The 12433-nt window shown below is 44.9% G+C and overlaps 1 protein-coding gene across 1 annotated transcript in view; it reads left to right on the top strand.

Annotated features, from left to right (window-relative positions):
• The window catches only part of ncoa3 (nuclear receptor coactivator 3), a 29187-nt gene extending 17414 nt beyond the window's left edge, over positions 1-11773 (top strand). The window contains exons 3-23 of the mRNA XM_051074278.1: positions 103-207; positions 467-627; positions 1853-1953; positions 2164-2338; positions 2515-2706; positions 3006-3092; positions 3466-3609; positions 4369-4516; positions 4650-5209; positions 5330-6293; positions 6391-6515; positions 6679-6918; positions 7143-7355; positions 7476-7593; positions 7733-7904; positions 8145-8504; positions 8691-8825; positions 8933-9176; positions 9273-9465; positions 9582-9780; positions 9903-11773. Of these exons, the coding sequence (XP_050930235.1) occupies positions 122-207; positions 467-627; positions 1853-1953; positions 2164-2338; positions 2515-2706; positions 3006-3092; positions 3466-3609; positions 4369-4516; positions 4650-5209; positions 5330-6293; positions 6391-6515; positions 6679-6918; positions 7143-7355; positions 7476-7593; positions 7733-7904; positions 8145-8504; positions 8691-8825; positions 8933-9176; positions 9273-9465; positions 9582-9780; positions 9903-9914 (4629 nt within the window). The 5' untranslated portion in view covers positions 103-121 and the 3' untranslated portion in view covers positions 9915-11773. The remainder of the gene's footprint in view (positions 1-102; positions 208-466; positions 628-1852; positions 1954-2163; positions 2339-2514; positions 2707-3005; positions 3093-3465; positions 3610-4368; positions 4517-4649; positions 5210-5329; positions 6294-6390; positions 6516-6678; positions 6919-7142; positions 7356-7475; positions 7594-7732; positions 7905-8144; positions 8505-8690; positions 8826-8932; positions 9177-9272; positions 9466-9581; positions 9781-9902) is intronic.
• The last annotated feature ends 660 nt before the right edge of the window (positions 11774-12433 follow it).

Raw genomic sequence — 12433 nt, 5'->3', positions numbered from 1 at the left:
ACCACACACATACAAGCATATAAAACCACGCTCTCAGTTCATTCCCTCTGATCGTGTAGCACTCCCTGTATGTGTATATGATGTGAGGCTGTGTGCTTTCAGGTGCTGATATGTGTTGAAGATGAGTGGCGTAGGAGACAACTCGTTGGAGCCGCTGTGCCCTGACCGCAAACGTAAATTGTCCACCTGTGACACACCAGGCTTAGGGTGAGTGCTGTAAAATCTGTTAAGTGTTGTTCATATAACAGTCCACTTTGGCTGCTGTTGTTTTTGGTGTGAATGTCAGCAAGTGCATCAGGTCACTTCCTTCCTCCTGGCCTCATGCAAACATCCCTATCTCCCTGGCGCAAACGTTTGTCTGCTGCTAGCAAAATAACTAAAGCTTTAGAGCCCCGGCCATACGGTCGGGGCATAGGAAGGTGAGGTTGCCGTGGCAACATGTCTAATCCCCTCGGTGCCCCGGCAGGTGTGACAAGCGTCGGAGAGAACAGGAGACCAAGTACATCGAGGAGCTGGCCGAGCTCATCTCTGCCAACCTCTCCAACATCGACAGCTTCAACGTCAAACCTGACAAATGTGCCATCCTCAAGGAGACCGTGAGGCAGATCAGACAAATCAAAGAGCAAGGTACTAACACTGTACAAATTACACCCATACACTTGTGGTCATGAGCAGTGCAGCATATGACAAAATATTATTTGACCATAAGGTGATCCTAATTTGATGATAATATGACTACAAAAAATGTTTTTCTTTATTTGTGTTTGTGGAGCATACAGTGAATAAAGTTAGACTGGATCATGTCAAGTACCCTGCTGCAGGACAGATGATGCCAGTGATGAAGTGGTGTGTTTGGTTCATGGCCAGGCTGCCTCAGACCGACAGCCAGTTTGGCTGTTTGTATCGCTGGGGGTAAATGAACACCAGTAATTGAGACCAATCCTTGGTGGTCATGGCTCAAGGCTGTCAGTGACAGTGTGTATCTGTTAGTGCCAAACCCCACTTCTCTCTGGGAGACTAATGACACTGGTGACTCAGAAATCAGACCTTATAGAGAGTCGCTCCTATCCCAAGGCAATTTTCCAATCATTTTGCAGATTTGACATGATTAGATACGCAAAGGAAGATATTTTCTTCCCGCTCAGTTGAGATTAGATCTGTGAGGTTAAGTGGGTAAGGAAGAGAGAGTGAGCAATCACACTGGAATCTACCCAGAGGGTCACAGCTGGCTACTGCTGGCCTGCATTGTGCAGCCAGGTTGCCATAGTTACAGGATGGGAATGATGGAGGGCCTCTCTCTTTTCCCTTCTCTTTTCTGTCCGTTGTCCACTTAATACACCTTTCCTCTCTTCCTGTTTGCACATCCGTGTTGTTTTCATCAGTTTCTCAGGTGTCTGTCGTCTTTTATGTCAGTCACTGCTTTCTCTGTTCTCTTTATTTGTAGAGCTAGTTTCATTTGAAATGGAATGAAATCCATCCAGTGACAAATTATGTGTCGTCTTGCTTAGTGTATCGTGCTGCAGATGACCCTGCTATATAGAGTGAGTGGTATCTAACAAAGCCTCAGACACATGCTGATTTTAAAAATAGAAAGGCATGCTAACCATGCATCCATGACTTGTGCTGCCATCTGGTGGCCAGAAGATGAACTTTATTACATTGTATAAGTGAAGTAGACAGCTGTAAGTTGTAGAATGGTTGCATTGAAAATGTGAAAAGCAGATGTCACACAATGGAAATAATTTGCAACATGTAAAATTCCCAAAAAGTGAAAAAACCCTGATACATAGAAAACTGTTGTGAAATAATAATTATCTTCATTAGTAGTGTAACATGCCTCATCTGTCTTTAGGAAAAAGTTCTTGCAGTGATGACGATGTCCAGAAAGCGGATGTGTCCTCCACTGGTCAAGGGGTCATTGACAAGGACCATCTGGGACCGCTGCTCCTACAGGTCAGCCTGGGGACAATCCCTTTGGGGCGAAAGACCAACACCAATTAGTTGCCCCTCCATATGCTGGACCAGTGCTTTACTGTCATTGTTAACTTGATGTTGATAGAAATGTCTCAGTTGGTTTCCAGTGGGGAGCAATAGTAATGTTGTTAATTATATGATGTATATATATAATTCAGTAATTAATTTTTGTTACCCTGTGGTTTTTAGGCCTTGGATGGCTTTCTGTTTGTGGTGAACCGAGAGGGCAGCATTGTATTTGTGTCAGACAATGTGACCCAGTACCTGCAATACAAGCAGGAGGAGCTGATTAATACTAGTGTGTACAACATCATCCATGATGACGACAGGGAGGAGTTTCACAAGAATCTGCCCAAGTCAAATGGTGAGACATGGGTTTTTATATGCAATTCAAGATCATACAAACCTGAATGTACCCTGTGTAATGGGCATGTGTTTAGGTGATTGAATAATTCTTAATAATCTGAATGCTCATGCACACATGCACATACAGTCATGCACATCTGTTTACCAGTATCCTTTTTTTTTTTTCCTTTGTAGCACCAAATGGGGCATCATGGGGCGGAGAGGCACCCCGTCAGAAAAGTCACACCTTCAATTGTCGTATGCTGGTGAACTTTGGTCATGGTCAGAGTCATGGGTTGTCAGAAGAGAGGCCTGGAGGCCAACGCTATGAGACCATGCAGTGTTTTGCCCTCACTCAGCCTCGGGCTATGATGGAGGAGGGAGAAGGTAAAAGTCATCATGAATGTTTTTGTTATTTTTAGTTACTAAACAGAAAAATATAACAATTTTAAATATATGACAATAGTCTATAATTATTGATGCAGAGGATATGATTAAACCAGTATTTCTGCTTAAAAGTAGGACTTGTTTACATTACCCGACATAATACTTGGCTTATACATAGTGTGTAATCATGTCTTCAACTACTTATTGGTCAATTTATGCTTAAATATTGCACGTAATATTATACCCACCAACAAAATGATGAATGTCAATACAATGAATTGTATTGTATCTTTCCTCAGATTTGCAGTCATGTATGATTTGTGTGGCACGACGCATCACTGCAGTAGAGAGAACAGAAAGGTTTAGCACTCGTCATGAACTGTCTGGTAAGTTTCCACTGTGTTACATCGAATAGATCCCAGGTCTTTCTCCAATTAATTTATTAATTTTGAATACATGTGATGTGACCTTTTGAAATGTTTTTGTACGGCACACCACCTTACAAAGGCTGGTCGTCGAGCTAGCTTTAGCTGTTTAAGAATGTAAACATTAGAAGTAAAACTCCCCCCTTATACCATCTTTACTTGTCCTGATATGAGAATGTAATCTTCAAGCTATGTTATTCTAGTTATCCAGAGATGTACATTATTTATTCTTTATACACTGACAATAAACAACATCTAAAGTTATTGCTGTTTTCCTTTGCCACCACCAGCCATTATCCCTTGTCTTATCCCAGTTGTGCATCTTTTATTGCAGGTAAACTGATTGAAATTGAACAGCAGAGCTCTCTTCACACCACTATGCGTCCAGGCTGGGAGGACCTGGTTAGACGGTGCATGCAGATGTTCCTCAATCGTAGTGAAGGACAACCCTGGTCCTACAAGCGTCACTATCAAGACGGTACAGAATGTTTTATCTAACCTTCTTTGTCACCATCACTCAGTCATTACCAAAAAAAATCTGTTCATTAGAATTGGGCATCTGGTGCTACATTAGCAGGTGTATTCAATAGTAACGCATGTTTTGCTTTTGAATTGATTACCTGGCATTGGAGCATAGACACAGACATAGACACAAACATGATTCATTATTATTGGCACCGGGAGGGCAGGTTTGAGCATTGTTAAGTGTATGTGGGACACGGCCCTTCCTGGGTGTGAATAAGAGGCTCAAAACATTTATGAATAATCCTCAGTACATCAGGAGACATTACTAGACACAATAAAAAGCATGCATAACTGTACAGCGTATAAGAGTTAACTCCTTCAGAGGTATCTCCTTGTTTAATTACATTTTGACACTTGTATGTCAGCAGATCGTCTTTTAAAAAGCAGGAATTATAGAGGAAATAGCTAGAATGAAGAGAGTAGACAAAGAAGTGCATGTGACACATGCTTATTACAGTTGTGACTTCAAACGTGTCAGCAAGTTGAGCAACAGCTTTTGTTGTGCTCTTGTGAAAAGAACATCTGCGTAACAACCGCATCACAGAAGAGCACGCATTTATCCACTATGTAGAGGTTCCGTTTAAGTCTGTGGCATAACCTGCGGCAGCCCTTCATTAGCAGTATATTTTTATGTTGTTAATATGAATGCTTTGTCCCATTGTCAGATATTTATTGATGACTTGAAAATGAATTATCCTTTTTTCTGCCCCAGCTTTCCATAATGGACATGCAGAGACCCCGCTCTACCGTTTCTCGCTCTCTGATGGCACCCCAGTCACAGCCCAGACCAGGAGTGACCTCTGCAGGAATCCCAACACCAATGAACCGCACTCTTTCTTGTCCACACACTTGCTACAAAGGTGCAAATGCTCTTAACGATTAAAGCTAGCAAGAATATGATTTTACCAAACTTAAATGAATGTCTGACGGCGTCATACAGCCTAAACTTGGTTCCATTTTTTATTATTGGTATTTTTCATGTTTTTCTTGTAGGGAGCAGAATGGTTATCGTGGAAACCAAGGAGGCATGAGGCCTCAAAACATGGGTGTCAACAACCCCAACCAACAGATGAACATGGGCCCAGGAGGGAGCATGGGCATGAACAGGGGCTACAGCATGGGTGAACAGGGCAACATGCCACAGAGAGGAATGCCTCCATATGCAGGAGGCAACCGCATGAATCCCATGAACCAGATGAATCAAATGAATCCCATGCATCAGATGAACAACATGGGTCAAATGAATCAGATGAATCAAATGAATGCCATGCATCCAATGAACTCCCCCATGAACTCAATGAACCAGATGGGGCCCATGAACCAGATGAATCAGATGGGCCACCATGGTATGCATCAGCAGCAGCACCACCAACATCAGCAGATGACTCAGTTCCATGGAGGAGGAGGTGGACCTGGAGGTGGAGGCTATGGGATGGGAATGACCAGTCCCACCCAGGCCAGTCCAGGGATTAATGGCCCCCCACACAACGTCATGGGTTCACCCAGAGTCCGAGGAAGCCCCAAGATGGGTGCTAGCCCCTTCTCTCCTGGTGGTACGAGTCAAACCTTTTTAGAAGTCTCAACAACTATCAGCAACTTTTGATATGCAGGTTGATTAGGTGTAGAAAATTGCAACTTCTTTTCACAAATGTTTGTTGTTTATCCTTTTGCAGGTATGAACTCTCCCATGAGCTCCAGTCACCCTGGAAACTCTGGAGGTGGAGGAGGTACCACCTTCTCCAGCAGCTCCTTGAATGCCCTCCAAGCCATTAGTGAAGGTGTGGGCAATCCAATGCCCTCCCCACTCACCTCTCCTCCCCCTCACAAGCCTGACAGCTCCCCAAGCATCAATTCCACCAACCAGGCAGCAGGAGGACCATGTAAACCAGGCCTCCCAGCATACTCTGACTCCAAGAGCCCAGGCAGCTCACTGGGGGCCGGAGGGGAACAGCAGCACCCACACACCCCTACCAGTGAAGGCCCTCCTGACAAACCAGACAGCCAGGCCAGCAGGGAGACCGGTCCGGCCGGGGGAGAATCCAATCGACGGGTCCCTGACAGCAAATGCCACAAGAAGCTTCTGCAGCTCCTCACCTCCCCTACTGATGAGCTGGTGCCACCTAATCACACATCAAACTCTGGACCCAGCTCCACTCCCGAGGCTAAAGACGGGACAGCAGGTGTCACCAGCCCTTCCTCCTCAACCGGAGTGTCCTCCTCTACAGGCGGGAATCACGGCACCGTGTCCTCCTCTGGTAGCGCAGGACATTTAACAAGTCAGTCGCTGCAGGAGAAGCACAAGATCCTCCACAAGCTCCTCCAGAACGGGAACACGCCCGATGAGGTGGCGCGCATCACTGCTGAGGCCACTGGGAAAAGCAACTTGGACTCAGATCCTGGGGCTGCAGCCCCTGCAGGGATGAGAGGATCAGAATCAAAACAGGAGCAGCACAGTCCTAAGAAGGAGAAGCCTCACGCCCTCCTCCACTACCTCCTTAATAAGGACGACTCTAAAGAAGGTGGTGATATCAAGCCAAAGCTAGAGGAGCTGGAGGGTAGAGGAGCACAGGGGGCAGGGGTCACCAGCTCTGACCCCCACTGTATGGGTGGAAAGGTCAAGTTGGAGCCATCTGATGAGGTAAGTTTTTTTTTGCCCAAAGTAGCAAGTTGTTAGATGTAGTTTAAAATACCTAATAGAATATTGTTTTCCAATCATTCTTTTGTCTCTGTTCAGACTGGAGACCCTGGAGACCATTCTTGGGGTCCCAAGGAACAACTCTGGCCTCTACCCCGAACCAGACTCCAGAGCAGGGAAGGAAGTGGGGAACAAACAAGGAAATGTGCCTGACAGTTTACATGGTAAGTCAGGCAGTAAAATCCAAAATATCACAATCAAACGGAACGCTGAACTGTGAAAATCACGTCATCACATCGTGGATGCTCTTGTTTCACTTGTCAAACTTGGAGCATAAATGTGTGAAGATCTGTAACCTCATCTTCATACTGTGTGTGTGTGTTTCAGATGGTGATAAAGGCCCAATGCCTCCAGGTCAGCGCGTAGCCTATCAAAGAGCCTTGTCCATGGATGCAAAGCCCATTGGTGGAGATGGATCAGTAGGCGGTGGGCTGGCCATGAGAAGGAACGTACCCTGTCCCACATTGGTCAAACAGGAGAACATAGACACTGCGATCCGACCTGGTGGTGCACCCAATGGCTTTCAGGGAGGCATGGGTGTGTGTCCACCACGGGGCAATCCAACAAGTAAGTTAAACACTTATTTCTTAGCATGCCCAAGACAGCCCGGGTTTCTATAGAGACCTTAGTCCCACAGAATAAACAGCAGGGGATATTTGTTTTTTCAGTACTACCTGCTTTTAAATTTGTAATGAAACCCACTACATTTGAAAATACAGAAACTTATGGTCAATATGGTCTTGAGGCTTACTGATGAAACAGTCAATGTAAATGGTCTTTATGTTGTTCAGGAGGTATGGGAAGAGGTATGGGAATGCCACAGCGCCCTCCCATGGCAGGGCCAGGGGAGTGGGGGATGCAGAGGCCCAGCGGCAGTCCTGTAGCCGGACCAGGACACCTAGGCATGGGTCGCGCTGGCCCAATGGGAGGACCCATGATGAACCGCTCCAACAGTGTACCTGGAAACACCAGATCTATGCTGCATCAGCAACTCATGGAAATGGGTATGTCACACATCGTCTCTGTTGAAGTGTATGAAGCTACAAATAGTGAAGGTTTTTACTTATTATTGCCTGATATGATGAAGCAAAGTTTCTCTAAGTTTTCTCTGAATTCATCTGCAGGTACCAATGAAGCCAATATGAATATGAGCCCATTTGGCGGACATGGACCACCACCTCAGTCCCCGTCCTGGCCAGACTCTGCCATGGGAATGGACAGACCACAGAGTAACACAACCAGGTAAACCACTAATCCCAGCCCCTATCCCCTCTTCATTTCTCCAACCTACTAGATTTGAATTGAATTCAGAAATCAACATACGGTGTCTGTGATCGCAGTCTCCTTTTCATGAAGTGATCTGAGTCATTTTTTGGTTTAGGGACCAGTTTGCACACCCCCTGGATGAGCTGCTTGGGCCCCTGGCCAACAGCGAGGGCCCGAGTGATGAACGAGCACTTCTGGACCAGCTGGACTCTCTGCTCAACACAGCTGACGTCATTGCTCTGCAGGAGATAGACCGAGCCCTAGGCATCCCTGAAATAGTGGGTCAGGTACAGGACACACTACAGTAGAAATCATGTATTGCATTTAGTTAGCAGGAGATAATAAGACATTACTGGTGTTGGGACTAAGGGCTCAAATGTGCTTCAGTGCCGGTGAAAAGTGTATATATTAAAATCAGAATATCAATAAACACAGTTTTTGTAGCTTCTTGTTATGCAGTATCAGTATGCCTGATCAAGGTTTATGCTGTCCAAACTACCATTACATGCAATTTCTCTGTACCCCAGACCCAGGGACCTGAAGGTCACCAGCAGGGCCAGGATCAAGGTCAGGGTCAGTGCCCACCATCAGAGCCTTTCCCAGGGCCAGACTCCTCCATAGGCATGGACCAAAAACCCATGTACGGCCAGGGCTACCCCGGGCCCCCCTCCATGGGCATGCAGCCTGGTTATGGCGGCAGCACAATGCAAGGCCAGTCTCCCGGAGGCTTCAACCCCATGATGAATCAGATGGGCCAAACCGGGGGCTTCCCTGGTATGGCGGGAATGGGGAGTATGGGTAACCCCCGTGCAAACATGATGAGACCTCGCATGATGGCCACCAAGCCTCTCCGACTGCAGCTACAGCAGAGACTGCAAGGGCAGCAGGTAATCACACAGACAAATACAGAAAATATTTGAACCAAAGGGGACCTTCTACATTGTTATGTAGAAAATACAGCAGGTCAACATATTTCTTAAAGTGAGAGGGGACGTCTTGGATATGATGTTAATAATGAAGATCAAAATAAGCAAACTAGCATAATGAACTGTCTTTATGCTGTCTCCCCACAGTTTATGAACCAGACCCGACAGGGCATGAAGATAGAAAATGCCCCAGGAGTAAACCCTGCCATGCGTCCAGGCATGCAGCCTGGCCTGCAACCTGGCATGCAGCCTGGTATGCAGCCTACAGGCATGGCTGGTCAGGTATGTAGTCAGCATTTCCTCACATTGAATGAATGTAGTGTACATTCACTTGCAGTCAAGGCCACCATGTGCAGAATTAAGAACAATGTATTGGTGTTTCTCTGCAGCCTAATTTCCTGAACGCCCAGATGATGGCTCAGCGCAGCAGGGAGATGATGACCATGCAGATGAGAAGGCAGCGGATGATGATGCTGATGCAACAGCAGCAGCACCAGGGGCAGGCGCAGGGGGCCGCAGGAGGTTTCAGCCCGCCTCCAAATGTCACTGCACCAGGAGGCATGGACAGCCCCATGGGAGGCCCCCCCTTGAATCAACCTGGACAGCAGGGCTTCAACTACGGAGGTAACTATGGTGAGTTAACTGAAACAGAGATGGTTGTCTGTATCATTTCCTCCTGGGTATTCAAGTTTCATTCTCATCACCGTTCACCTGTTGTTGTACTTGCAGGGATGAACCAGCAGGGGGACCCATCATTCATGGCTCCAGGCAGCAGCCCACCAGGAAACATGATGCAAGCACGAATGGGTGGCCCTCCCCAGAACACCATGATGCAAGGGATGCAGGGAAACCCACAGGGAGGGCCCATGTACCCATCTGGAGACATGAAGGGCTGGCCACAGGGCGGCATGCCGCGCAACAAGTATGTAACATCAGGCTTCTTTGACCAATAACTTATAACCATTTTAGCGCAATATATAACCTTGTGTTATATAAGCTGAAGACGTAGTAAAAAGTTTCATTTTTCTGTTCTTCCAGCTCGTACCCGCAGCAACAGTTCCCCCAGCAGGGCAACCAAGGCCAGTTTGGACCCATGATGATGAACAACTCCATGGGTGGACCCGGGCCAGTCAGTGGAGCCAGTGCGGGACAGATGGGCCAAATGCCAGGACAGATGCAGGGCCAAATGGGCATGAACCCCATGGGAATGGGTAGAATGCCAATGGGACCTGATCAGGTAATACTTTACTAGACTCAGCTGAAACCTCTTCAGGAAGATGTAGGCATTTAAAGGAAAATGTTGAGTTTTTACAGCCCTTTGAAGGGTTAACACATCTCACTGCCTTTCTGTCTCTGCAGAAGTATTGTTGAGGACCTGTAGCTGACATAAGAATCTAGAGCCTTTCAGCTGTGGCGAAGCAGCCTGGGCCAGGAGAGGAGCTGGACCTACTCACACACACACACACACACAAACACACACACAGTAGGAGTTCCTCAGCACAGAATGTGAAGCAGGAAACACAGAACAAACACACTGCTAATCCTGGAGGAAGTGGGCTATAAGGACTTAACGTGCATCAGGTTTCATCTCCAACTGAAACCTCACATGCTGTAGCCGAAACCTATTTATGTGATGCACAAACATAAATTATCTGTGTGTGTGTGTGTGTGTGTGTTTGTGCATGTGCGTGTGTTTGTGTGTGTGAATGACCTGGAGTTGTCAGGCAGTATTCAGCGTCACAGTCAGGCTGCAGAATGGGACTACGGTACAACTGGCTGTGGCTGCACTTTACCTGGAGGCTTCTGTGTGGAATAAAGATTGATGCAATATTTCTTCATCATTACAGCCTTACTAGAGATTCAATGCCTTCACAACAATGGGTTTCTTTCTTTCTTTTTTTTTTCTTATCCTTTGGATGCGCCTCATTCTTAAAGTCATTGGAAGCTATAAGCACAGTTTACTATGTTATGCAGATTGGAGCAATAACTCTTGCCTCTATGCTTTATACTGTAACTGAGCATCATTACCCCTGTTATAAGCAAACAAATGGTACTGCAGTATTAGATGTCTGAAATGTCCTCTGTGAATATGAATTGTAAATATTCTACAAAATATATCAAACATGCTTTTTAAAGGCCCATTATTGCACAAAGTATGAGACCTGGTTGTATTTTTGTGTCCCATAGGTCAATACTGACTTGGTTGATTTTTTTTTTTTTTTCTTCTTCTCTTTTTTTGCCCTTGCAAACATTGCAGGCGTGTTTGGGTTTTCCTTCCCCTCTTCATTTCCTCAATGCTGTATTTTTTTTATTTTTCGAAAAGTCATGTATTTCATGTTTTAGCGAGGCACTTTTTACTTGTGACGAGGATCTGATGAGTTTGAAGGTTTGAGCTCTCACACTGTCAGATGTTTTATTGGAAGGTGGTGGAGGTGAATTCTGTCAGGACGGTCGATTATATAAAATTGTTATTTTGTTTTGGATTGTGTGTGACATGAGCTGTGTGTGTCTGTGTCTGTGTGTGCATGAGCAGTACAGTGAAGACGGGAACACGCTTCAGTTCACCAACAGGCTTGGTCCTTACAGAGTTCTCCCCCTCCCACTGGCTTTTTGTCTGTCGAGTGTATTTTCTTCACAGCATCTTCTTTTGACTGTTATTCTCAACTCGCTGAATCTACCTTTTCAACATGCGCAATCCAAAGATATTTTTCCACATCTCTGTATAGTTTCTGAGGTTTCTGGTGTACATTTTTTATGATATACGTTATATTATTCTGATGGTAAATGGGTACATATCATGGATCTGTAATAGCATATGATGGTTATGTACTGCAAGCGTTATTAGCGGTCAGTGCAGCACAAAGAGGACTGGAAGGTCTCAACCCCACAGCAGAGAGTTTTTACAACCAGAGGAAAAAAAACAAAAAAACAAAAGCATGTTTTTGCTGTGAAAGAGAAATACCAATGGAATGAAATCCACTTTAAGACATATCAATATCTCCTCTATTTTTCAGGAAACAACTTCATTTTTTTGTCCAGATTTTGTTACTTCAGGAAAAAGGAACTTTGTAGAGTTTGAATGAAGTGCAAAAAGAGGCAAGAGATCATTTGGTTTGTTTTTGTTTTTCTTTGTGTGGAGGTAAGATAAGCTGTCATTTTACAGGATGTATATTACAGATTTTTCTCTTTTGATGTTGATATTGATGTAAATACAAATTTCTATTTAAACACTCTTGACTCTGGTTCTTTGATTTTTTTTTTTTTACTGACTGATTATGAACAGTGATGCCTGGATGCAATTTACTCAGTTCTCAGTCTGGTAACAGTAAAGATCAGCCAGTATATTACAGCGGCATAATAATCAGTTTGGCTGCGGCTTGTAAGGTTATTGGAAGAAACAAGTGAGGGAATAATCTCCTTCCATTTTTAGATCTAATGTTGTGTCAGAAGAAAAGCTGTTTTGATTTGATTTTCAATATTGCTCCCTGCTTGATGCTGTAATGTAGAAAAACCTTCCTATTTTCGGGTTGTTGCACCACCTCTGCAGTGTGATGCACTAACCTCCAAACAAGTGTACTCACAGACAGCGGTGGAAGGATTCAGATCCTCTACTTTCCTAAAAAAATATATATGTAAAAGTAGTCATACAAGTGAATTATAAATAGTTATGAAGGAGATGTGACATAGTGAGGCACTATATTTTGCTTAAGTGAAGGAAGCAATACTGCAGTGTACAAATATAGTTGTTCTGAATTCAAAAATTCTACTTTATACACAGTTTGGTAGTTGAATCTAGAGTTTCCCGAAAGGTTGAGCCCCCACTTCAAGGGATCACAAAATAAAGCTTTTAGTTGAGATCACCAACCAAAAATGATGAATCACTAGCTTAA

Source organism: Lates calcarifer, linkage group LG12 (genome assembly GCF_001640805.2).
Source record: "Lates calcarifer isolate ASB-BC8 linkage group LG12, TLL_Latcal_v3, whole genome shotgun sequence".
Lineage (NCBI taxonomy): Eukaryota > Metazoa > Chordata > Actinopteri > Centropomidae > Lates > Lates calcarifer.
This window is presented reverse-complemented; position numbering and strand designations above follow the sequence as displayed.